The sequence below is a fragment of the Balaenoptera physalus genome (assembly GCF_965194825.1).
Source record: "Balaenoptera physalus genome assembly, chromosome: 6".
In the NCBI taxonomy this organism is placed as follows: Eukaryota; Metazoa; Chordata; class Mammalia; order Artiodactyla; family Balaenopteridae; genus Balaenoptera; species Balaenoptera physalus.
This window is the reverse complement of record NC_138885.1, coordinates 88138785-88162734: the sequence shown is the minus strand read 5'-3', so window position 1 is coordinate 88162734 and position 23950 is coordinate 88138785. Positions and strand designations below refer to the sequence as shown.

The following is a 23950-nucleotide window of genomic DNA, read 5'->3' as shown; positions in this document are numbered from 1 at the left end:
TTTTCATTTTGTCTCTCTTTCTGTGAATGTGGTTTTCGTTCCACAGGCTGCAGAATTGTAGTTCTTCTTGCTTCTGCTGTCTGCCCTCTGGTGGTTGAGGCTATCTAAGAGACTTTTGCAAGCTTCCTGATGGGAGGGACTGGTGGTTGGTAGAGCTGAGTGTTGCTCTGGTGGGCAGAGCTCAGTAAAACTTTAATCCACTTGTCTGCTGATGGGTGGGGCTGAGTTCCCTCCCTGTTGGTTGTTTGGCCTGAGGCAACCCAGCACTGGAGGCCACAGGCGCTTTGGTGAGGCTAATGGCAGATTCTGGGAGGGCTCACACCAAGGAGTGCTTCCCAGAACTTGTGCTGTTGGTGTCCTTGTCCCTGCACTGAGCCACAGCCACCTGCCGCCTCTGTAGGAGACCCTCCAACACTAGCAGGTAGGTCTGGTTCAGTCTCCTGTGGGGTCACTGCTCCTTCCCCTGGGTCCCGATGCTTTGTGTGTGCCCTCCAAGAGTAGAGTGTCTGTATCCCCCAGTCCTGTCAAAGTCCTGCAGTCAAATCCTGCTAGCCTTCAAAGTCTGATTCTCTGGGAATTCCTCTTCCTGTTGCTGGACCCCCAGGTTGGGAAGCCTGACATGGGGTTCAGAACCTTCACTGCAGTGGGTGGACTTCTGTGGTATAATTGTTCTCCACTTTGTGAGTCACCCACCCAGCAGTTATGGGATTTGATTTTATTGTGATTGCACCCCTCCTATTGTCTCATTGTGGCTTCTCCTTTGTCTTTGGATGTGGGGTATCTTTCTTGGTGAGTTCCAGTGTCTTCTATCAATGATTTTTCAGCAGTTAGTTGTGATTCCACTGCTCTCACAAGAGGGAGTGAGTGCACATCCGTCTACTCCGCCATCTTCATCCCAAGAGGCACAAACTTCTGAGGTCCTGCGTGTGCTGACTTGCCTCTATTCAACAGCTTGGGAGATCAGCAGTAGTGATTGTGGAGAGAGGACAGAATGAGAAAAAAATGACAATAAGACCAGCAAATAACACGTCATTAACTTGAAATTTTCTTATCAAAACCGACTGTACAGGGGCTTCCCTGGTGGCACAGTGGTTGAGAATCTCCCTGCCAATGCAGGGGACACGGGTTCGAGCCCGGGTCTGGGAAGATCCCACATGCCGCGGAGCGACTACACCCGTGAGCCACAATTGCTGCCCTGTGCATCTGGAGCCTGTGCTCCGCAACAAGAGAGGCCGTGATAGTGAGAGGCCTGCGCACTGCGATGAAGAGTGGCCCCCACTTGCCGCAATTAGAGAAAGCCCTCGCACAGAATTGAAGACCCAACACAGCCATAAATAAATAAGTAAATAAAATTCTTTATAAAAAACAAAAAAACAAAAAAAACGGACTGTACAAATGATGTCATCTGCAAAGCAAACAGCAGCTCTTACTCCTCTTTTCTTACTCACCTGGGGTGAGCCTTAGGAAAGTCCTGGAAGAGACTATGAATGGACCATTTTATATGAAAGTGTCATTTTTCTAACAAGAAAGGCAACTAACCAAGAAAAAAGTAGTGTAAGAAAAAGCAACTTAATCCCCCCCTGAACCATTTTCATTAAGAGACATAAAACTTTAAGTGTACTAGCTTTCTTTGAAATATTTTATTAGAAAATATTTCAAACATATAGAAAAGTATGGAGAATAATGTAATTAATACCCATGTATATCAAGCTTTAAGAAATCTTAAGATTTTTCTATACTTGCATTATATCTTTTTGAAAAGGAGGTAAAGCATTGAAGACACAGTTGAAGCCCATTGTATCCTTTCCTTATCCTTTCACACCCTCCCTCCCAAGAGGCAACCACTAGCCAGAATTGGTAGTTGTTTTCTTTAGCCATATTTATTACTTTTATTTCAATCTATGCATCTATAAACAACATATTGCTTTGTTTTTGTAAATTTAAAAACTTTATGTAACTGGTATTAAGCCATTGGTATTAATCTGCAACTTCATTTGTTCATTCAATGTTGTGTTTTTGAAGTGCATATGTTTATATATATAACTTCAGTCTGTTCATTTCCATGACAGTGTAGCATTCCATTGTACAAATATACCACAGTGTATTTTTCCATTTTATTCTTGATCAACATTTAGGATCCCAATATCTTGCTGTTACAAACATGCTTCAGTGAATATTCTTGTACATGTATGAGAGTTTCTCTAGGGTATATGATTGGGTGGAATTGCTGGGTGGTAGGGCATGCACATCATCAGTTTTATTAGGTAGCACCACCCTGTTTCCAAAGGGGGTTGTACCAATTCACACTCTCTATCTATGTTTCCCTGTTGCTCCATATCCTTGCTAACTCTCGGCATTTCACACTTTAAAATTTTCCCCAATTTGATGGGTGCAATATGCTTTGTTAATGTTGCTTTCATTTGCTTCTCCCTGATGAATTTTGAAAAGTATCTTTTCACATGTGTCTTACCATTTGGGTTTCTTCTTCTTACATTAGCTTTTTAAGTTTATACACAGTATTTACTCTGTGAAAGACCATGAATAACAAAATATGTATTTCTGTTCCATATTATTATAACCAGTGTTTGGAACTAGAAGGAAAAATATGAGAAAGAAGGAATGAAATCAAGGGGGAATATATACATATATATGAAAATATATACATGAAAATGGAGAAAGAGGGAGAGAAGAGTGACTCTAAGGACCAGAGAGAAAGATGGGGAAAATGGAAGGGAAATGCAATCAGTGTTAGTTGAATGCTGTATGAATGTTGCTAGTTGTGAAATGAGGCACACTGCCCTAGAGCTTGGCTTTGAAGTCAGACCGCCTGGGTTCAAATCTACCATTTCCTAAGCTGGGGACCTGGAGCATGTTATTTCTCATGGCCTTGGTTCCCTCATCTATAAAACTGGCATAATAATAGTATCTCCCTATTAAATGGATTACACATACGTTAGTATAGAGAGTCAGCGTTCAGATCACGTTAGCCATTCTTAACACGGCTCTTAGCAGTTTCACAGCTCTAATGGTAGAATCATAGCTCCTTAGAACTGAAGAGAGCTACTCAAGCAAACGAGTAGCCAAGCCTGGGCTCTGCCACCTAGCATTTAGAGCTGCACTGTTCAGTATGGTAGCCACACTCCAGCTGTGGCTGTTGAACACTTGAAGTGTGGCCCGTTTGAATGGAGATGTGCTGTGAGTGTGAAATATGCATGGGATTTTGAAGCTTTAGCATGAAAAAAAGAATGCAAATGATCTCAATAATTAAAAAATTCAATTACATGATAATATTTTGGATATATTGAGTTAAGTAAAATATATTACTAAAGTTAATTTACTTGTTTTTTATACCCTTTTTAGTGTGGTTACTAGAAAATTTTCAGTTACTTGGTTCACATTATATTTCCATTGGGCAGCACTGATTTAGAGGCTCTGAGGCAGAACTGATATGCTACCCATAGCGGGTATCAATCTGTCCCATGTAGCATTCCTTCCTACAAACGTACTAAGGAACGGAGTGACTAAAGTGTTGATAAGAACATCACGCAGACAGCCAGGTGAAAATTCAAACCCAGAAACAGAGGGAACTTACGGCCAGATGTTCTTCATCTCAGATGACTGATTTGACTTCGTGACACGGAAGTCCCTAAAAAGCGGACAGGGAATCTGAAGGGACACCCTGATACAGCCATCTCTACCGGTAGGGAATGAGACTTGAATCCAGCTCTTCGTGAAATCTGGGTGATGTTCGTGATGTGTCAAAGAAACAGCCTAGAATTAAGTAACAAATATACATTTGAGTTACAAGAGAGAATAAAAGGTCTGTCTTCTGATATGCAGGTATAAGCACAATGTGGTAAAATAGACATATTTATGACGCGGGTAAAGGCCTGACAAAAAGATGGGTAATTTTAGAAGGGTTGAATAGCTGAATGTTGGAAGAAGAAATACTAGGACCTGAGGGATAAATACTGTTTGTTTCTAAACCAGAAAGGTAGGCTTTGTAACAATCATCTGGTGCTCCCTTGGAACTAAGACTTAGGAGAGGAAAGCTAAAATTTGTTTTTTGGTAGGGAAAATTTTGTTTTAAAATTCACAATTTTTGGGCTTCCCTGGTGGCGCAGTGGTTGAGAATCCGCCTGCCAATACAGGGGACATGGGTTCAAGCCCTGGTCTGGGAAGACCCCACATGCCACTGAGCAACTAGGCCCGTGAGCCACAATTACTGAGCCTGCGGGTCTGGAGCCTGTGCTCCGCAACAAGAGAGGCCGCGATAGGGAAAGGCCCGCGCACCACGATGAAGAGTGGCCCCCGCTTGCCGCAACTAGAGAAAGCCCTCGCACAGAAACGAAGATCCAACACAGCCAAAAATAAAATAAATTAAAAAAAAAAGTCAAAGGAGTTTAAAAAAAAAAATTCACAATTTTTTCTGCTCTTAATTACATCTGGGTTTCCTCCTCCCCGGCATTCTCTAGCATCTGAGTGTCTCTTAGTCTTCAAAAGATACCTGTTTGTGCAATCTCTAGGTGATGGTTCTTTGCGTTCTTAAATCTATATGTTTGACTTCCCCCTACTTTCCTGGGCAAAGACTATGCCTCTCACTTCCTTGAAGACCTGAGTCATAGATTTAGAAGTAAATATGACATTAGAGGGGATTTGGAAATAAGAACTGCTAATATTTTTCTAGTGCTTTGCAATTTACAAAGCACCTTCAAATTCACTTGATTCTCTCTACCATCTCATGAGGTGGGTAGAGAAGTATTATTATTATGTTGTTGTTAGCCTCATTTTACAGAGTAGTGGCTTTTGGTAGCTGGGCCAGTAGGTGCTGAAATCAGAATCAAATCTGGGTCTTCTGACCATGAATCCCACTGTCCTTCCCAGATCTCATTCGTTTCACTCCAGAGCATTTAGCCCAGGACATCCTGCTACTGGGGAGTGAGATGACTGCTGCCTTGACGTCTTAGCACCACCAAACTGATTTTGTTTGGTTCTTACTGATGTAAGGGGCTTGAACCTTTTCAGGTAAGCTGCCTGGATGAAGTTAGTAGAATTAGGATTCAAATAATTTTAAGCTTGATAAACTAAGCAACAATTTACCAGTGGCTCTCAATCTTAACAGCCTATTACAATAACCGTGGGTCCTGGGGAGTTTTTAAAAAATACCTGTGCCTGGTCCCACCTCCAACTAATGAAATCAGAATGAGGGGAGAAGAGACATTTTCTCTCTCTTTGTTTTAGGGATTATTATGTTCTTGTTTTCTATCATTAGTATGGTTGATGGTATTTGTTCTTCAGTTAAAGAGAAAAAACAGTGTAAGTTTTATGATTAAATTCAATTTCTAGCACACTTTTATCCATGAAAGTTTCCTGCTGCCTTTTTGTTTTCTAAACACGGTTCCTGTTTTTTAGCTGTCAGCTGGCCTTGGCCTCACAGAGGTTGGTCAGCCTCTGCTTACACTTGACTCACTTTCTCGGCCCTTGTCTCAGAGCCACCGCCTTTGCACTTCCCCTCCTCTGCCTTACTTTCTAGCTTCTTTGATCCATCACTCCACTCTTCATCCCCATGAGCTTCCTTCCTTGTTGTCCTAAGGCTAAAACAGTCTACTCGGGCTTCCCTGGTGGCACAGTGGTTGAGAGTCTGCCTGCCAATGCAGGGGACACGGGTTCGAGCCCTGGTCTGGGAAGATCCCACATGCCGCGGAGCAACTAGGCCCGTGAGCCACAACTACTGAGCCTGCGCGTCTGGAGCCTGTGCTCCGCAACAAGAGAGACCGCGATAGTGAGAGGCCTGCGCACCGCGATGAAGAGTGGCCCCCACTTGCCGCAACTGGAGAAAGCCCTTGCACAGAAACGAAGACAGCTAAACGAACACAGCTAAAAATAAATAAATAATAGAAATAAATAAATATTTTAAAAAAACCAGTCTACTCTTATTGCATCTGCAAAGATATCATAGATATTTTATCCTCCTCTCCTTTTGCAGTCCTTTTATAAAACTTTCCATCTCTGACCAGAAGACTGATCAAAATCCAGATTCCAAAAAAAGGAAGCTCATATTGGGTGTTGTAGTGGTTCAGTTGTAGCTTGGTGGGTGTGTACGCATGGAGAATTGTGCAGGTGTCATGGGCGGAGGGCATACTCTACTTTCCGGGAATCTGTTCCTATGGAGCTTCTGCTCCGTGATTGTGATGTGGCTCCCAGGGAGCTGAGCATGGGCACCTCCCTGAGTATGACCGGGCTCTGGCTCGTGTGTCAGCCTGTATGCCCACCCCATAGTGTGAGGGAGCCGTCAGCAGCCTCCATAGGCTTCATGTTGTGTCTGTCCAAAAGCTCCATGGAACCTGGCTTCTTCCTACCAAAATATTTGGCTAGTTCCAGAGAAATAATTGGGATTCTTGGATAAAACGGATTTCTGCTAATCCCTTTAGCCCAGATCAAATCTCATCAGAACTCAACTTCACTGGCCTCTAGTATACATTTGTTGGAAGGCTGCTCATCGCTAACAGTTTTCCAAGAAGGATGTTGCGTGCCCTGTGAGATAAATATGCTTAATGACTAAAAATAAAATAATGTATATGATTATATATTTTATATTCAGGAATATATATTACATTCAGGAACACGAACACACACACACACACACACACACACACACACATGCATACACACCCCTGAAAAGCTCTTCATTCTTCAGAACCTACATTTCTATAGTTCTGGAGAATCTGAGCTTTCTTACAACTGTATCTCCTACCCAGTGAGACACTGTTATTTCCCATCTAGTCTTGACCCAATTCTTGTGACATCCTCAGCTCCTGATCTTGCTCCTTCTACTGCATTCAGTGGCTTCTCCTTGTTTGGTGGCTAGAAAGCACATGACTGGCAGAAAGGAAAAAACAAAACAAAATGTGTTGGTTGTACCAGGCAAATGAGAGCACAAGATATAGCATCTGACTTCACATCAGCAGAATTGCACTATGCCTCTAACCTGTGCTGTTTGGTTCCAGGAGCTCGTGTGAATGCCAAGGACAACATGTGGCTGACCCCGCTGCACCGGGCTGTTGCCTCCAGAAGTGAAGTGAGTGATCATCTTATTTAATCTAGCACCTCCGGTTCCTAGAAAGAGAAAAATGCTTTCTGCTGAATTAGGGATTCTCACTGGTGAGCAAAAGGCTTTTACTTCTAATGCAAGAGGGTTACCAAATTGAACAGCTGTTTGTTTAAGCACCTCCTGTGTGCCAGGCATGGTGCTAGGGGCTGACTGGGGTGGTCCAAGATGGACGGTGTGATCCTTGACTTCAGTGAGTTCTCAGTCTGAAGGGGGTGCAAACAGGTAAGCAGATCAGTACAATATCATAACTGAATTGGAGGAAGAAGCAAATAACTGTCTTCTTGAATAGACGAAGTCTTCCAAGAAGACATGTCAATTGAGCTGGTCCTTAGAGGATGATAGGGACTTACCAGGCCAGGAAAAGGAGAGAGGGCTGAGGCAGGAGGAGAAACATGCTGTAGGACAAGGGTCATGGAAGTGATTGAATGGTGGGTTCAGTTGGATGTAGCTGGAACACAGGGTGTAGTAGAGGATAAGTCTGATAGTAGAGGCTGGGTCCAATAGCAGAGGGCTGGATGTCCTTTGAGCAGTGGGGAGTGTTGACAGCAGAGATAAGTTGTGAACCTGGCAGGATTTAGAACTTGTGAGGGTGAGATGGAAAAGAAGCCATTGGGTGAATGGTAACACCATTACCATTGGTAACCCAATGGAAGGCAGAGGCAAAGGAGCAAGGGTTGGGGAAGTTAATCAGTTCTGTTTGAACATGCTGAGTTTGGCAAACATGTCACTGGAATATAAGCACCGTGATGGCAGGGATTTTGTTTTGTTTCCTGATGTAGCCCAAGCCTGGTACATTGTAGGTGTTCAAGAAGGAATTTATTTTGAATGCTGGAAATTTGGGTGAGGATGGCAAATATGTCTTTTAATTGGAACATTTTGTCCATTTACATTTAAAGTAATTATTGATAGGTATGTACTTAATGCCATTCCATTAATTGTTTTCTGGTTGTTTTTGTAGTTCTTTTTTTTTTTTTTTTTCTTCTTTTGCTCTCTTTCATTTGATGACTTTGTTTAATGTTATGTTTAGATTCTTTTCTATTTTTCTACGTGTATCTGTTGTAGGTTTTTGGTTTGTGGTTACCATATATATGCATATGTTGATGATCTCTTAATTTCAAATGCATTCTAACAAATCCGAATTTTTACTCCCCCTGCTATATTTAATGTTTTTGACATCATATTTTACACCTTTTTGTTTTGTGTATCCCTTAACTACTTATTGTGGATATAGATGAGTTTGCTACTTTTGTCTTTTAGCCTTTCTACTAGCTTTATAAGTGGTTGATCTACTACCTTTAGTTTATGTTTGCCTTTACCAATGAGATTTTTCCTTTCATAATTTTCATATTTCTACTTGTGGCCTTTTCTTTTCCACTAAGAGAAGTCCTGTGAACATTTCTTGTAAAGCTGGGTTAGTGGTGCTGAATTCTTTTAGCTTTTGCTTTTCTGTAAAACTCTTTGTCTCTCCTTCAAATCTGAATGATAACCTTGCCAGGTAGAGTATTCTCAGTTGTACGTTTTTTCCTTTCATTGCTTTGAATATAAAGTGCTACTCTCTTCTGGCCTGCAAAGTTGCTGCTGAAAGTCAGCTGATTGTCATATCCCTTGTACATAACTAGTTGCTTTTCTCTTACTGCTTTTATTTTTTATTATTATTTTTTATTTTTTTATATATTTTTAAAAATTTATTTTATTGAAGTATAGTTTTTTTTTTAAATATATTTATTTATTTAGTTTTTGGCTGCATTGGGTCTTCGTTACTGTGCGCGGGCTTTTCTAGTTGCATTGAGCGGGGGCTACTCTTTGTTGCGGTGCGCTGGCTTCTCATTGCAGTGGCTTCTCTTGTTGTGGAGCACAGGCTCTAGGCATGCAGGCTTCAGTAGTTGTGGCATGTGGGCTCAGTAGTTGTGGCTCGCGTTCTCTAGAGTGCAGGCTCAGCAGTTGTGGCACACGGGCTTAGTTGCTCCACGGCATGTGGGATCGTCCCGGACCAGGGCTCGAACCCGTGTCCCCTGCATTGGCAGGCGGATTCTTAACCACTGCGCCACCAGGGAAGTCCCCAAAGCATAGTTGATTTACAATGTTATGCTACTTTTTGCTGTATAGCAAGTGATTCAGTTATACATATGTGTGTGTGTGTGTGTGTGTATATATATATATATATATACACACACATTCTTTTTCATATTCTTTTCCATTATGGTTTATCACAGGATACTGAATATAGTTCCCTGTGCTATACAGTAGGACCTTGTTGTTTATCCATTCTATATATAATAGTTTGCATTTGCTAATCCCAAATTCCCAATCCATCCCTCCCCACCTGCTCCCCCTCCCTCTCCCCCAGCAACCTATTGCTGTTTTTAAGATTCTCTTTTTTTCTTTAATTTTTGTCATTTTAATTACATTGTGTCTTGGTGTGGACCTCTTTGGGTTTGCTTTGTTTGGGATTATCTGGGATTCCTGGACCTGGATATCTGTTTCCTTCCCCAGGTTAAGGGAGTTTTTAGCTATTATTTCTCTGCCCTTTTCTCTTTCTCTTCTCCTTCTGGGACTCCTATATTGGAAATGTTAGTACACTTGATGTTGTCTCAGAGGTCTCTTAAACTATCCTCATTTTTTTAAATTCTTTTTTTCTTTTTTCTGTTCAGCTTGGGTGATTTCCACTACTCTGTCTTCCAGATTGCTGATCCATTCCTCTGTGTCATCTAACCTACTGTTGATTCCTTCTAGTATATTTTTCATTTCAGTTATTGTATTTTTCAGCTTTGTTTGGTTCTTCTTTATATTTTCTAACTCTTTGTTAAAATGCTCACTGTGTTCATCCATTCTCCTCCTGAGTTCATTGGGCATCTTTATGATCATTACCTTGAACTATTTATTGGGTAGATTGCTTATCTCTACTTCATTTAGTTCTTTTTCTGAGGTTTTGTCTTGTTTCTTCATTTGGAACATACTCCTCTATCTCCTCATTTTGCCTAATTCTCTGTGTTTATTTCTATGCATTAGGTAGGTCAGTTACATTTCCTCATCTTAGAGAAGTGGCCTTATGTAGGAGACGCCTTATGGGGTCCAACAGCATGCTTCCCTCTGGTCACCAGAGCTATATGCTCTAGGGGTGCCCCCATCTGGGCTGTGGGCCCCCCTCTGTTGGAGCGGGTCCAATTATTGTGGGTTTGCTGGGAGGCGGGGCTGGCTCCCACTTGGTAGGCTGTCAGGTTCTGCCTCATGGAGTAGCTGTGGGCCCACTGGAGGATGGGTAGTTTCCCCAAGCAGTTAGCTGTGCAGCCTTGGGGGTGTCGGGCTGGTGCTGGTGGGCAGGTAAGTCCCCCAGCACTAATAGGCTATCAGGAGGATTCCAGAATGGCACTTGCCAGTGCTGACGTCCTTGTAGAATGAACTCCCCCAAATGGCTGCCACCAGTGTCTTTATCCTCAGATGGATTCCCGGTTGCCTTTTGCCTCTCTGAGAGGCTCTCCAAGAATAGCAAGTAGGTCTGACCCAGGCTTCTTTTAAACTACTGCCTCTGCACTGGGACTTGGAGTGTGTGAGATTTTCTACATGCCCTTTAGGAGCAGTCTGGTTCCTAAGCTCTCTGGCTCTCCTGAACACAAGCCCCACTGGTTTTCAAAGCGGAACTTCTGGGAGCCCATCTTCCTGATGCAGGATCCTGGGCTGGGGAGCCCAGTGTGGGGCTTGGACCCCTTGCTCCTTGGGGAGGACCTCTGCCATTGTGATATTCTTCCCACTTATGGGTTGCTGACCTAGGTGTATGGGTCCTGAGTATACTGCATCTTAGCCCCTCCCATCCATCTCATTGTAGTTCCTTCTTTATATCTTTAGTTGTGGGAAATCTTTTCTGCTGTCTTCAGGTCATTCTCATAGATAGTTGCTCTGTAAGTAGTTGCAATTTTGTTGTGCCTTTGGGAGAAGGTGAGTTCAGGGTCTTCCCACTCTGCCATCTTGGCTACATCCCATCCTTCCTTTTGTGAATTCTATCCTGTAGCCATTACTTTATGCCTCCCCTAAAAAATAGCTGGGGAAAGGGAAGCATGCTTGAGAGGGGAAGAACAGAGAAGGTTTGGGCTGGTCTTTTGGAGTTTTGCTATTAGTACTTGCCAAAGAAGGTATGTGTGTTCAGTAAGAGAGCTGGCACATCTGTCTATTGCTTAGATGGGGCAAACAGTGATATTCCTTACACAAATATGTTTTAAAAACCATTTCTTCATTGAAAGGCTTATAAACTCTATATTGTCTTCAAAACCCCTGTGCTTCTAAAATGTGGGTAATTGATCTCTCTCGGAGCTTCAAGGTTCAGGGTTCAATCAGGGAAGCAGAACCACAATGAGAAATATAGATAAGATATTTATTATAGGAATTAGAGCGTACACAATTGAAGTTTATGTAAGGCTATCCCCTTGGTTTCTGTGTGGTCCTAAAGTCACTGTAGGCCAGCAGGGTCTGCAGTTGAAAAGAAAAGCTAAACATGAAATGGGGGAAAACAGGAATAAACTGGAACCCCTGTCTGTCTCTCACTGCCTCTGCGTCGTGGATGTGGGTGCCTTGCAGAAGGAGCTGTGTGCTTCACCTCTGAGCTTGCATGCACCTGGCCCAGGAATGGAAGAAACTGAAGAAGATATGGCAGGATCTGAAGAAGCATCAACCTGGTACTGCCCTTTGCCAACACAGTGATGCAGCTGGTCAGTGACACTGTGCACAAGCTGCCACAAACCTGGCACCCAACATGCCAGTCAATCTGTGGTTTCATGTATGCCTTCCAAAACTCATGCAGATTTCTCCAGCACCAACCCTAAATGGAACAGTACAGTGGAGGGAACTCTGCGAAATGTAGCTCAGCTTGGCTAACTTAGCACAATATAAAACTGCCATTGAAATTGTTTTTCTGTTTTAATTAAAAAGATCTTCTAGGCAGTAAGTTCTTTGCAATGAGTGGCATGCCTATTGCTTGTCATTGTATGTTTAGCATCTATCCTGCACAGGAAACAATTGTTTTTTGAGTGATTCATTAAAGACTGGGTTTTCCACTTAAACTTTGTTAACCTGGTTCTCTGTAAAACTGCTAACGTGGAGCTAGTGTACAGCACAGAGAACACTGGTGGTAATCATCTTTCATGCATGGAAGGTAAACTAACTTGAAGTTTGTTTATGGGAGCGTGGCACTAAAAGCAAGTTAAGCCACTGGATCCTGCAAAATCAGAACAAGTTTCAAAAATAGCGTGCAACAAGATATCAGGTTAAGTCAAAGTTATCAGTATACGTCAACATTTCTGAGCCTTCTTTCCATCAGGCAAATTTCATGTTTGGATTTCTATGCCTGGAAAAATCATGCTCATTTGCTAAATTCATTTCCTCAGCCTGTTATAGCAATAGGAGTATCAGATCATAATACTGATTAAACATCCACCCATGCTTGACATTATAAAAGCTCCTCTGCAGACAAGAAAGTAGATCAAGAAATGGTCATGTCCCTTAAAAACTGTCCAAAATAGATTGGGTTGTGGAGATGAACCTTTAAGACATAACTTGGTACTGACCAGGCTGCATTGTGTGCTCCCTTCTAGGCCCAGTCCCCTCCTCCTCCCGCCTCCACCTGCTCCCCATGCCTGGGATTCCCAGGGAGGAAACGCCAAACAGATAATTGGAGCCCACCAGTGCTGTGTTCTTACTGACCCGCCCAGGCCACCATTCATCCCCCTCTTTCTCTGACTGCTCCCACAGCTGTGAAGAAATGAAGAGAGTCTCATATGAAAATATTTGGGAAACTTATTTTGCAATACTAGATAACATACATGAGCAAGATTTGGGGCTGCCAGGGAGAATTATCTGAAGTGCTGCTGTGAATTATTTCATATCGTTTCCCCTGTTTAGCTTATTGTTGTTGCTTTTTTGTTTCCCTTGGAAAAGAACAGCTGTAGGGGAAAGGAATGAAATGCATACAAAGCTGGAGGGTTTAACACATGTTTATTGAAGCCCACTCTGTGGAAGGCACTGTTAAGTGTGGACCTTGTGGACCTTCTTGGACACTGTGTGGAGGGCAGACAACCAGTACACAACCAGTAGACAACCAAAGAGCCTACTGTGGCCTGTGTCCAAATGTGTTTGACCTTTCACACATGCATTTTCTTCTCTAATGAACTGAGAGTAGCACCAAAGGATTTTCTGAACTTGTCACTTTTCTGTTCTGTAGGCTCTTTTGTGGTTAGAAATGTTGAAAATAGTTGTATTCTGTCTTTGGGGTGTAGAATTGAGGATGTTGTGTTCAAATATGTATTGTCACGGTGAACATTTATTGAGCACTTACTGTGTGCTAGGTAGTGTGCTAAGCACTTTCTGCACATTATTCCATTTTAACCTCTGAATCACTCTCTGAGATTGACACCATTATTAATCCTAATTTAGGAAACGTGATCTCAGAGAAGTTAAGGAACAAGCCTAGGACACCACAGCCAGTAAGTGGAGGAGGGTGTAACCTGAAAACCTGCTCTCCTAACGCCGTGCTCCACTGCTGCCCATCACGTCACGTGGGCACCCCTAGGGATACTGGTCCAACTAATAAGATGCATCTATTTTTGTGTCTGTGCAGACAAAAGTCTGACAGGTATAAAGATGTTTCCCAGATCTGAGCAGGAGAAGCGTTTTATTTTATAGCTTAAATTTTAAACATCACATTTTCCCCTTCCCTCTGAAAAACGTTGTCATTATGATGGGCTAAATGCTAATAGACAGGAGAATTTGAAAAATTATATGGGAGACTTGAATGTTATTGCTTTCCATAAATTATCTTTATGATTATAAAAAGATGATCACATATAGAACATAGATTGTACCTGGAATGGGAAGAAAGTAAGCATCTTATAACCTATTAGAAGGTAGATGAGTAGTATTCAGATTTAGTGTGCATTCAGATCATCTGCAGTGCTCGTTAAAAGTACCTGTTCTAACACTGCTATATATAAAATAGATAAACAACAAGGACCTACTGTACAGCACAGGGAACTATGCTCAATATTTTGTAATTTCATGTATATATATAGCTGAATCACTTTACTGTATACCTGAAACTAACACAACATTGTAAATCAACTATACTTCAATTTAAAAAATAAATAAATCAATCAAATTACGCACACACACAAAGTACCTGTTCTAGAACCTCACCCTCCAGTGATTTTGATGAAGCCTGTAATTGAGGCTGGAAATCTGTATTTCAAAAAGAAGATTCTGATGCATGTGGTGTACATACCACACTTTGAGACCAGAGAGTAAAGACTGGAAATACTTTAGTATCTGGCCTTCCCAATGTTTAAAGCCAGTGGTGCTTTTTTTTTTTTTTAATATTTTATTTTATTATTTATTTTCTTTATTTTTTGGCTGCGTCTGGTCTTAGTTGCGGCACGCGGGATCTTCGTTGAGGCGTCCCGGATCTTTTTTGCTGCAGTGCGTGGGTCCTTCCTTGTGGCGCGCAGCATTCTCTCTAGTTGTGGCGTTTGGGTTTTCTCTCTCTAGTTGTGGCACGCCGGTTCCAGGGTGTGTGGGCTCTGTAGTTTGCGGCACGCGGGCTCTCTCGTTGAGGCAGGCGAGCTCAGTAGTTGCAGTGCGCGGGCTTAGTTGCCCCACGGCATATGGGATCTTAGTTCCCCGACCAAGGATCAAACCCGTGTCCCCTGCATTGGAAGGTGGATTCTTTACCACTGGACCGCCAGGGAAGTCCCCCAGTGGTTCTTGAATAGTTTGAATTCTTTCACATCCCCAAGTGTTCCTTTGTACTACTAGTTCTTAGAATAATTGTACTCTAATAATAATTATAATAATAAAGTGCAAGTTTAGTTTAATAATAGGTACTTTTAGAAGAATAATTTGATTAATTGGAACAAATTAGGCACCAATTTATACAATTCTTACAGGATATGAAATTGCTATAATCAATAGAGGGTAAAAGCCCCAACTGGTTATTACTTTACATTAATAGAGTGAATGCCTTCGGGACTCGAGTGCAGCCTCAGGGACCTCAGCCCATGTAAATGTCTTGTTAATTTTCCTGCTGTATATAAAAAAAAGTCTTGTTAATTTTTGCATATTATTACTTAGAGAGTTTGCTAATGATTATACCAATATATTTATTCTACCCAAATTTATTGAATATACACTAGGTGCCAGATACCTGCCAGGCTTTGTGGCGAGTATAGAAAATTGTATGAGACTCAGACCCTGGTCTAAAGCAACTTACAGTTTATAAAATTTGACATTGTTTATGCCTACAAGGACTCTGTATAGTCATAAAGCATTACTTTTCCATGAGTAATTTATGGTCACTTAAATGCAATGTACATTTGAGAGTAAGAAAAACAAATATTGGAGGCAACAGTTTTTAAGGTACATGTATCCTATTTCTTCTCATCTTTTCCATGTGCCACAGTGTATGTTTCTACTTCTTATACAGGGTTGGAGTGACCTTTTATAAAAGGAGAAAGTCGTAAAAAGTAGAAATAAAATGACTGCAGATGCCATCTCCAATTCCCTCCTGTGTCACATCCCGTGACAGTTCCTCCCTCTGTCTATTATTTCTGTGTCTCATATAGGACAGCCTACTGTGGAGTGTAATCCAACAAGGCCTACAGTCCTAAGGCTGAATGCTAACTAGGCTGATCCCTCCACTCAGGAGAAATGCCAGAATCCTCACACATGCTTGTTCGTTAAAAAAGAAATCAAGGCTTTGAAGCAGCACTGCTCACAGCGTGGCTTGTGACTAGTCTGAGTTTTTGTCTTTCCTTTTGTGACATGAGTGAGCATTTAGCAACTTTTAGAGAAATTTGATAGAGTAATTTCATGCCTGCTAAATTAAATGATAAAATAATTGAGTTTATAATTTGTCTTTGTCTTTTTCATTTTATTATTCTTCTAATTACTCATGATGAATTTGAAATAATAATAATTAAAAAAAAAAACTGTCCCTTCACCACAGATAGTTTGAAAAGTACTGTTTAAGTATCCTTTCTTGATTCAGAAATTGTTCAGCTTCCCTTTGCCCACATTAGCTTCTTCTTTACCTTGTAAGTTTCTGTCAGCGCAAACTCCTAGCTGTTAATTTTTTAGCCAATGTGTGATACAGGAAAAGAGAGACTTGTTTTGACTACAAAAATCAGTAATTCCCTAAATAGCCATAGAATTACTTCCTCTTAAAACCAAATTAAAATGCTTACAAGATTAAAATTTTTGAAAGAGAAATGCAACTTTGAAAAAGGAAATTGTAGTCTTTTTAAATCAAAGCTTCGTTTTTGTGAAAGTATTGTATTACATTTCTATTAAATGTATGAAGCCAGTTTGGCAGGCTAAAACTTCAGCGTTTAAAAATGTAAATAACTGGGCTTCCCTGGTGGCGCTGTGGTTGAGAATCTGCCTGCCAGTGCAGGGGACGTGGGTTCGAGCCCTGGTCTGGGAAGATCCTACATGCCGTGGAGCAACTGGGCCCGTGAGCCACAACTACTGAATCTGCGTGTCTGGAGCCTGTGCTCCGCAACAAGAGAAGCCGTGGTAGTGAGAGGCCCGCGCACCGCGATGAAGAGTGGCCCCCGCTTGCCGCAACTAGAGAAAGCCTTCGCACAGAAACGAAGACCCAACACAGCCAAAAATAAATAAATAAATAAAATTTTAAAAAAAATATAAATAACTAAGGAGAATTAACATTTCAAAGCATTTACGTCAGGGTGCTTGGCTGTTACTGTGCGCTGAGTAAGCTCTGACCTAGTAGAAAATGCACGAGCCCTTAAACCCGGTCTGGCAAACCATCTTCAACCATCTTCCGTATAAAATGAAGCTGCCTATCAAATGAAATGAGGGGTCAATCCAGATGACCCCTGAGGCCTTTTCTACTTCTAATATCCGGTATATCTGTGAATTTAATTCCATAATCATTTTATACTTGCATTTTCTTTTTTAAAAAAAAGGTTAATCCTTGGAAATTAAATAAGAACCCCTCCTTTGTAGACTTAAGTATTCCTTGATAGAGTCCTTTCTTGTCAAGTAAGATGAAAGCTGTTCAATTCACTATATTAAGCAGATATAAAAGTAAAAATGGAGAATGGCAAAGTTAAAACATTTTATAAAATTGGAGAAATAAAAGGAACGGTTATTCTAGGTGTCCTTGAACTGTGAAAGTGAGTGTTGGTACAAAAGACACATGGTGAAATGGGCACTCACTTGGGAATTATGTAAAGTTCACATGAAAAGAAATTTATTAGAGACCCTACCCACTTCTTTTTTTCCTATCTGATCAATGAACTTGAACCTTTTCCTTTTCTAATTTTTGAGGTATAACCCAGATGTTGGTCAGGGGCACCTAGCCTTCTAAATGGATATGACTGACTGGAAACCACTTGTTCAAAGTCTGATATTCTCCCAACAATTCCAAAGAATTTCTGGAGATTTAAGTTTTGGTTGCCTGGCTCCACAAGCCTGCTCTTGCTGCACTCATTGGGTTTGTGCATCAGCTTTCTCCTCTTCCCTCTTGGCCTGTTGACTCTGTTCCCACCCAGATGTACACTTCCTCCCTGGGGTGCAGGGCCACGTCCTCTCTCCAATCTCTCTGTCCTCATCCCTTCCTTCCTGCCAAGCTCTAAATGCTTCCCACTCTATTATGCAGAGCAATGCAACTCTGTTTGGCCCCCTCCTAAAATTCACTGTAGACCCACCATCACATAGCAAGAGCTGAACTCAGAGGCCTCTGACTCTTTTCATAGGATCTGCCCTCCTTAAAAGACTATTTGGACTTAAAAATAGTATTTTTTCATGCTGGTAAATAACAAAATTTTAGTTTAACCAGATTTGATAATTTATAGTTTGTGGTAATTCAAACAGAGAGCTAGTCCAGGAGGTCTGCAAACTTTTTCCCTGAAGGGTGAGATAGTAAATATTTTAAGCTTTGATGGCTGCATGTGGTCTCTGTCACAAATACTCAACTCTGCTGTTATAATTTGAAAGCAACCATAGATAATATGTAAACAAATGAATGAGGCTGTGTTCCAATAAAATTTTATTTACAAAACCAAACCAAAATTTATCTGATTAAAATATTTTTAGAAGTATTGTCTACTTAAGAATACAGTTTTTTCCCCCACAAACTCTAAAAGCACTTATTTATATATAAACTATAACTGGCATATGAATGTATATTTTCTTTGCTTAAAGTATTGCTGTGTGTACAATGAAAATCATTCCTAAATATTCGTTTAAAAGTAGGGCCTCTCCTAGGTAATATCTCATTCACCTAGTCGCAGTTACTCTAAGAGCAATCACATTTTACCTTTAAAAAACAAATTTCTCATGAATTGGTCTTATAGTATAAATTTGTGAAATGTTCCTGTACATTTTCCGTTTTGTTAGTCTATCCTGAATTTACATAATATTTAATGAAAAGCAAGAATCTGTACAAGTACAGTAAAATAATATACAAAGCAAAGGTATTAAAGAGAGTATGTATTGTTATTTTGCTGTGAATGTGTGAAAAGGATATATACCGTTTTTTATAGTACTGCTTTTGAGATGGTTATCTCCAACCCTTTTGGCCACGTATCTGCAAAACTTTTTCAGCATGCATCTCCAGAATATGCATCTCATTTATTTATAAATTATATATAAGAACTACTATCATTAGATAATATTTCAAGGCACAGGTGAAATGTTAGAGTGAGGCTTTTCATTTGTCCTAGTCTTAAATAACCATATAGATAATAGACGGGTTTTTTTAAATAAATTTGTTTATTTTTGGCTGCGTTGGGTCTTCGTTGCTGCGCACGGGGTTTCTCTAGTTGTGGCGAGCAGGTGCTACTCTTCCTAGCGGTGCGCGAGCTTCTCATTGCGGTGGCTTCCCTTGTTGGGGAGTACGGGCTCTAGGCACATGGGCTTCGGTTGTTGCAGTACGCGGGCTCAGTAGTTGTAGCGCACAGGCTCTAAGAGTGCAGGCTCAGTAGTTGTGGCGCACGGGCTTAGTTGCTCCATGGCATGTGGGATCTTCCCAGACCAGGGCTCGAACCCGTGTCCCCGGCACTGGCAGGCGGATTCTTAACCACTGCGCCACCAGGGAAGCCCTAGATAATAGACTTTTGATGATTTCTCTGTTTTTGCCAAGCTCTTGTCAGATCTGATTAAATTTGTCGTTACTTTTACCTTGTAATGTAGGTGATAGAAAGCTTTTACGAGGAGTAGAGCTGTCAGCTCTGTGACTTTCACATCATTTATGCTTGCATTGGTATTATTATTATCTTTAATCTGTGGGATCCTTGCATAAATCTTGTCCATTTTAGGGTGTTTTCAGTTTAAGGGTACGTATTACAATCTGTAAATGGACTGGGCAGGCCATCACTCTGTATTTCAGTGCACTCAAAGTGAATGAATGGAGAGGGCAAGCCCCGCCCCCCCAGCCCTGTGGAAGCCCCACCCCTCCCTGAGGGCATCTCTAACACTGTGAGGCAAGATCTTCCATGGAGCTGACTGAGGGCAGGACGCCAATCCAGAAGTTAAATAGCAGCTTAAATGCTTTCCTTTTTAAAGAAATAAAATATAAATGGAGGTTCCAATATTTTCTTCCCATATCACAGTTGATTGCACATGTACATAAACTGCACAATTTATGAGATGAAAATTGATAAAAATATTATTTTTCTCTTTTTTAAATCTTAACGCTTATATTGTGATCTAGCTTTTCTTTTATTTTTTGTTCACCCACCTAATTTTTAGGATAGAGCCTGGCTAATGTTTCCTTCACTCTTCCATAGTTCTAACAGTGTTTTTTACATAGTAAGCGAGCATTTATAATACATGTACACATGTTTCACTCTAAAATGGGCTCAAGGAATATTTAATAATCATTATCATCAGTTGTGCTGAGGATGGGTGGCATATATCTTTTTTTTTTTCCTTTTTGGTAATCTTAACAACTTGATTGTTTGCTTGGATCCTATCAGTTTATTGCCCTTTATTTATAGCATCTAAATGGAGTCACATTGTTTTCTTAAAGTGTATTCTCTAATCTGCAAAGTTAACTTCTTTTTGCTCTCATTCTACTGTTCAAGTTAGCCATTCATCTCAATATGTTGCCACTACTGATTCATGGAACATTTTTTTAATTTCATCATTTATGTCCCTGGTTAAAATGTTAATTCTGAGAGTTCAAGTCATCTACTTTTGGGGGATTCTTTTATATACCTGCATGATAAAGTTGATAGACAGTCCAGGTCTGTGGGGATTAAGGTGGACAAGGGTAAGTTCTTTGTCCATGAAGGGTGGCAGGAATGTGGTACTAACGCCTTTCATTGGTCTATTGATGCCACATTGACAAGATGTCCATAAAGGAGCCAGGGACATCCAGCTGGTCTCAGGGATGTCTCTAGACATAAAGAGAAACAACCGACAGCCGTTCCCTCCTCTTGAGAGAAGCTATATCATTTACTTGACTAAAGAGAAGAGTGTCCTCAATCCTGGCTGCATAACAGAGTCCCCAGGGAGCTTTACAGACATTCTGAGGCCAGTTGGAATCAATACAGAACAGTCATGTGTATTTTTAAGAGCTCCCCAGGTGATTCCATTGCACAGCCAAGGTGGAGAGTTATAATTCAAGAGGCTAAAAAGATGATTAGGTCAATAGAAGCAAAATCAAAAGTGGGAGGCTCAGTAAGGGTGAAGGGACTCAACAGCAGAAAAAAAAGTCTCATTTTAACATAGAAAAGATTGGGGAAAGAAGGAACAATTTCGTAACTTCAAGTTGAGGTGGTAATAGACATCCTCTTCCCTTGACTGCTTATTGATCACACAGGGAGGGTTGAGATTTGGCCAAGAGAACCAAAGATTTATAAATTGATCCAAGAATGTCTGGAGAGCTTTGGGGCCTTTGGCTTTGGAAGAGGGAGGCTTACTGACAAATATGTCTAACCTTGGATGATCTTTGGGGGCCCTTTGGTCTATGGATGTTCTAACCTACTTGCACATGAGTGCTCTCGTTTGGCCTAAAGATACCTTATATTTTGTAAGGAAACCTTACACTTGGAAGGTTTATTTGGTTTTGGAGTTATGCCAGGGCTCTTGGCCTAACAGAGAAAGGGAGAGTGAAACTGTTTTAATCTGTGCCACTCTTTTCTTTTTTTTTTTAAATTTATTTATTTATTTATTTTTGGCTGTGTTGGTTCTTCGTGTCTGTGTGAGGGCTTTCTCTAGTTGTGGCAGGCGGGGGCCACTCTTCATCGAGGTGCGCGGGCCTCTCACTATCGCGGCCTCTCCTGTTGCGGAGCACAGGCTCCAGACGCGCAGGCTCAGTAGTTGTGGCTCATGGGCCGTTGCTCCGCGGCATGTGGGATCTTCCCAGACCAGGGCTCGAACCCGTGTCCCCTGCATTGGCAGGCAGACTCTCAACCACAGCGCCACCAGGGAAGCCCTGTGCCACTCTTTTAATCTTCATCCCGTATGACCTTGCTTGTCTCAGAAGAATATACGTCGTGAGCCAGCCTGTGAGGGCAGGGAGCCTTTCTCTTTCTGTAGTTCCAGGGTCTGGTGAAGCAGCTTATACGCAATAAGGATTGACTGAGCGTTTGTCAGTGACCCCTGCAAATTCTGCTTTTGTTGTAGGAAGCAGTGCAAGTGTTGATTAAGCACTCGGCTGACGTCAACGCGAGGGACAAGAACTGGCAGACCCCGCTCCACGTGGCAGCAGCCAATAAGGCCATCAAGTGTGCGGAAGTCATCATTCCCCTGCTGAGCAGCGTCAATGTCTCTGACCGAGGGGGACGCACAGCCTTGCACCATGCCGCTCTGAATGGCCATGTGGAGGTCAATGTCCTCGTCATTGAGAACAAGAATCCTCCCCACAGACCCTCTTAGCCCCATGTGGAACCTAATCTCATTGCTGAGGCTTTTAGATAATGTGACAATAATATTTGTACACCAAACCTTAGGCGACTATACCTATTTTTAAATTTAGAGCCACAGTGAATTGAAAAAGTAGCCGACACCTCAGTCTTTTCCTCTGACACACATGCCGCAGGTTGGCCGTGGTATCTTCCTACTTTGAACTTCAGATCTCTGACCTGCCTTTAAATTTATTTATTTATTTATTTTTGCTGTGTTGGGTCTTCGTTTCTGTGCGAGGGCTTTCTCTAGTTGCAGCAAGTGGGGGCCACTCTTCATCGCAGTGCGCAGGCCTCTCTTGTTGCGGAGCACAGGCTCCAGACGCGCAGGCTCAGTAGTTGTGGCTCATGGGCCTAGTTGCTCCACGGCATGTGGGATCTTCCCAGACCAGGGCTCGAACCCGTGTCCCCTGCATTAGCAGGCAGACTCTCAACCACTGCGCCACCAGGGAAGCCCTGACCTGCCTTTAGATTGGACATTAATTTGGCTCAGATCACCTGCTGAGGGTGAGGGCCCCTCACCATTACAGAGTATACACTTGATTTCACTGTCGGTTATCTTTCAGATGGTTAATTTACTCTTGGCCAAAGGGGCAAACATCAATGCGTTTGACAAGAAGGACCGGCGTGCTCTGCACTGGGCAGCTTATATGGGTAAGGATTCCATGAATGGAGAGCAAAGTGCAGATAACTTGAACTAAAGAAGCCCCGGGTTTCTCACTGACCACGCAGGTTTTCTCTTGGGCGAGCCTGACTTCTTTTCAAGCTTGGGATTCAATTGAATTAAGATCCGGTCCTTGTACTGGCATGCACAGAGCACTCTAATTGGGCAGTTGCTTTGTCAGAGATTTATTTATCCTACAAAGAGCAGGAGGGATGAATCATGGCGTGGACTTCATTGAATGTGTTTCAATCTGGATTGGAAAGCTGCACAAATTGTGCTTATTTTAACTTGTTATGGCAGCAAAATAAGGTGTTTAAAATGAAAGAAGGATGGGCTAGCAAAGCAAGGATGTAAATTTCATTTGTCTTTTTATTTATCAATATTCCTGAAAGAAACAAAAAGGGAGGAATAAAGGACAACATCCTGGCTGTCGTGTAGGTGGAGGTGCCCAGAGTCACTGTGGGTGATTCTGCCACTCCACTGCCGACAGTGCTGGGGCTTGCTCCTTGTTTCTGCCAGCTCGGGTGCAGAAGACAAAGGAAGACATTACATTTCTATGCTTTTCCTCTTCACTTTTGTTGGCACTAGTACCACTGACAAATGAGAGCCCTCATAGAGTTTATTCTCAGTGTTGACTCTTGGGAAATGAAGAACTAAAAGAACTAAGATCCTTCCTTTGTGTTTCTAATTGGAGAACATCCTGCAATTAGAAAAGCAGAAAAGCAGGATTCTATCAGCACCAAGTTATAAACACCCTGACTGCCCATCACAACACAGGAGATTGTGAAAGATCTACACAATGGGACACTATGCAGTAACTACAGTGATGATATCATTAGTATTTTTATTAACATAGAAAGGTTCTGTGATATGTTAAGTGAAAACAGATCATAATACAGTATGAATAATACAATCCTCATTTTTGTTAAAAATATATTATAAAATGAAAACAACCTGGGATGTATTAAACATTGAAATATTCACTGAGGATCTCAAGGGATTGTGGATGATTTTGGTTTCCTTTTAACACCTTTTTGCCTTTTCTGAATCCTTTTTAATAAGCCTATGGGCCTTTTATTATCATAAAAAATAATAATGTTAATTGTGGGGAGAAAAAAGAGAATGGGTTGGGGCAGGGATGAAATAAATTCTGTGGCTATAGATGGGCCTGAGTGAATTCTTGGACTTAAAAAAAACAATCTTAAGATTTTTGCACGCATTATCCTTTTTTACAAGGTGACATGGACTTTCGAGTTGTTTGAA

At 41.6% G+C, this 23950-nt stretch overlaps 1 protein-coding gene across 2 annotated transcripts in view; it reads left to right on the top strand.

The window, feature by feature from the left end:
• Positions 1-23950, top strand: part of ANKRD44 (ankyrin repeat domain 44) — a 325415-nt gene that overhangs the window by 174000 nt on the left and 127465 nt on the right. For both annotated transcript variants that reach the window (XM_082466993.1, XM_082466992.1), the window contains exons 5-7: positions 7008-7078; positions 21746-21946; positions 22590-22677. In XM_082466993.1, coding sequence (XP_082323119.1) covers positions 7008-7078; positions 21746-21946; positions 22590-22677 — 360 coding nt within the window. The remainder of the gene's footprint in view (positions 1-7007; positions 7079-21745; positions 21947-22589; positions 22678-23950) is intronic.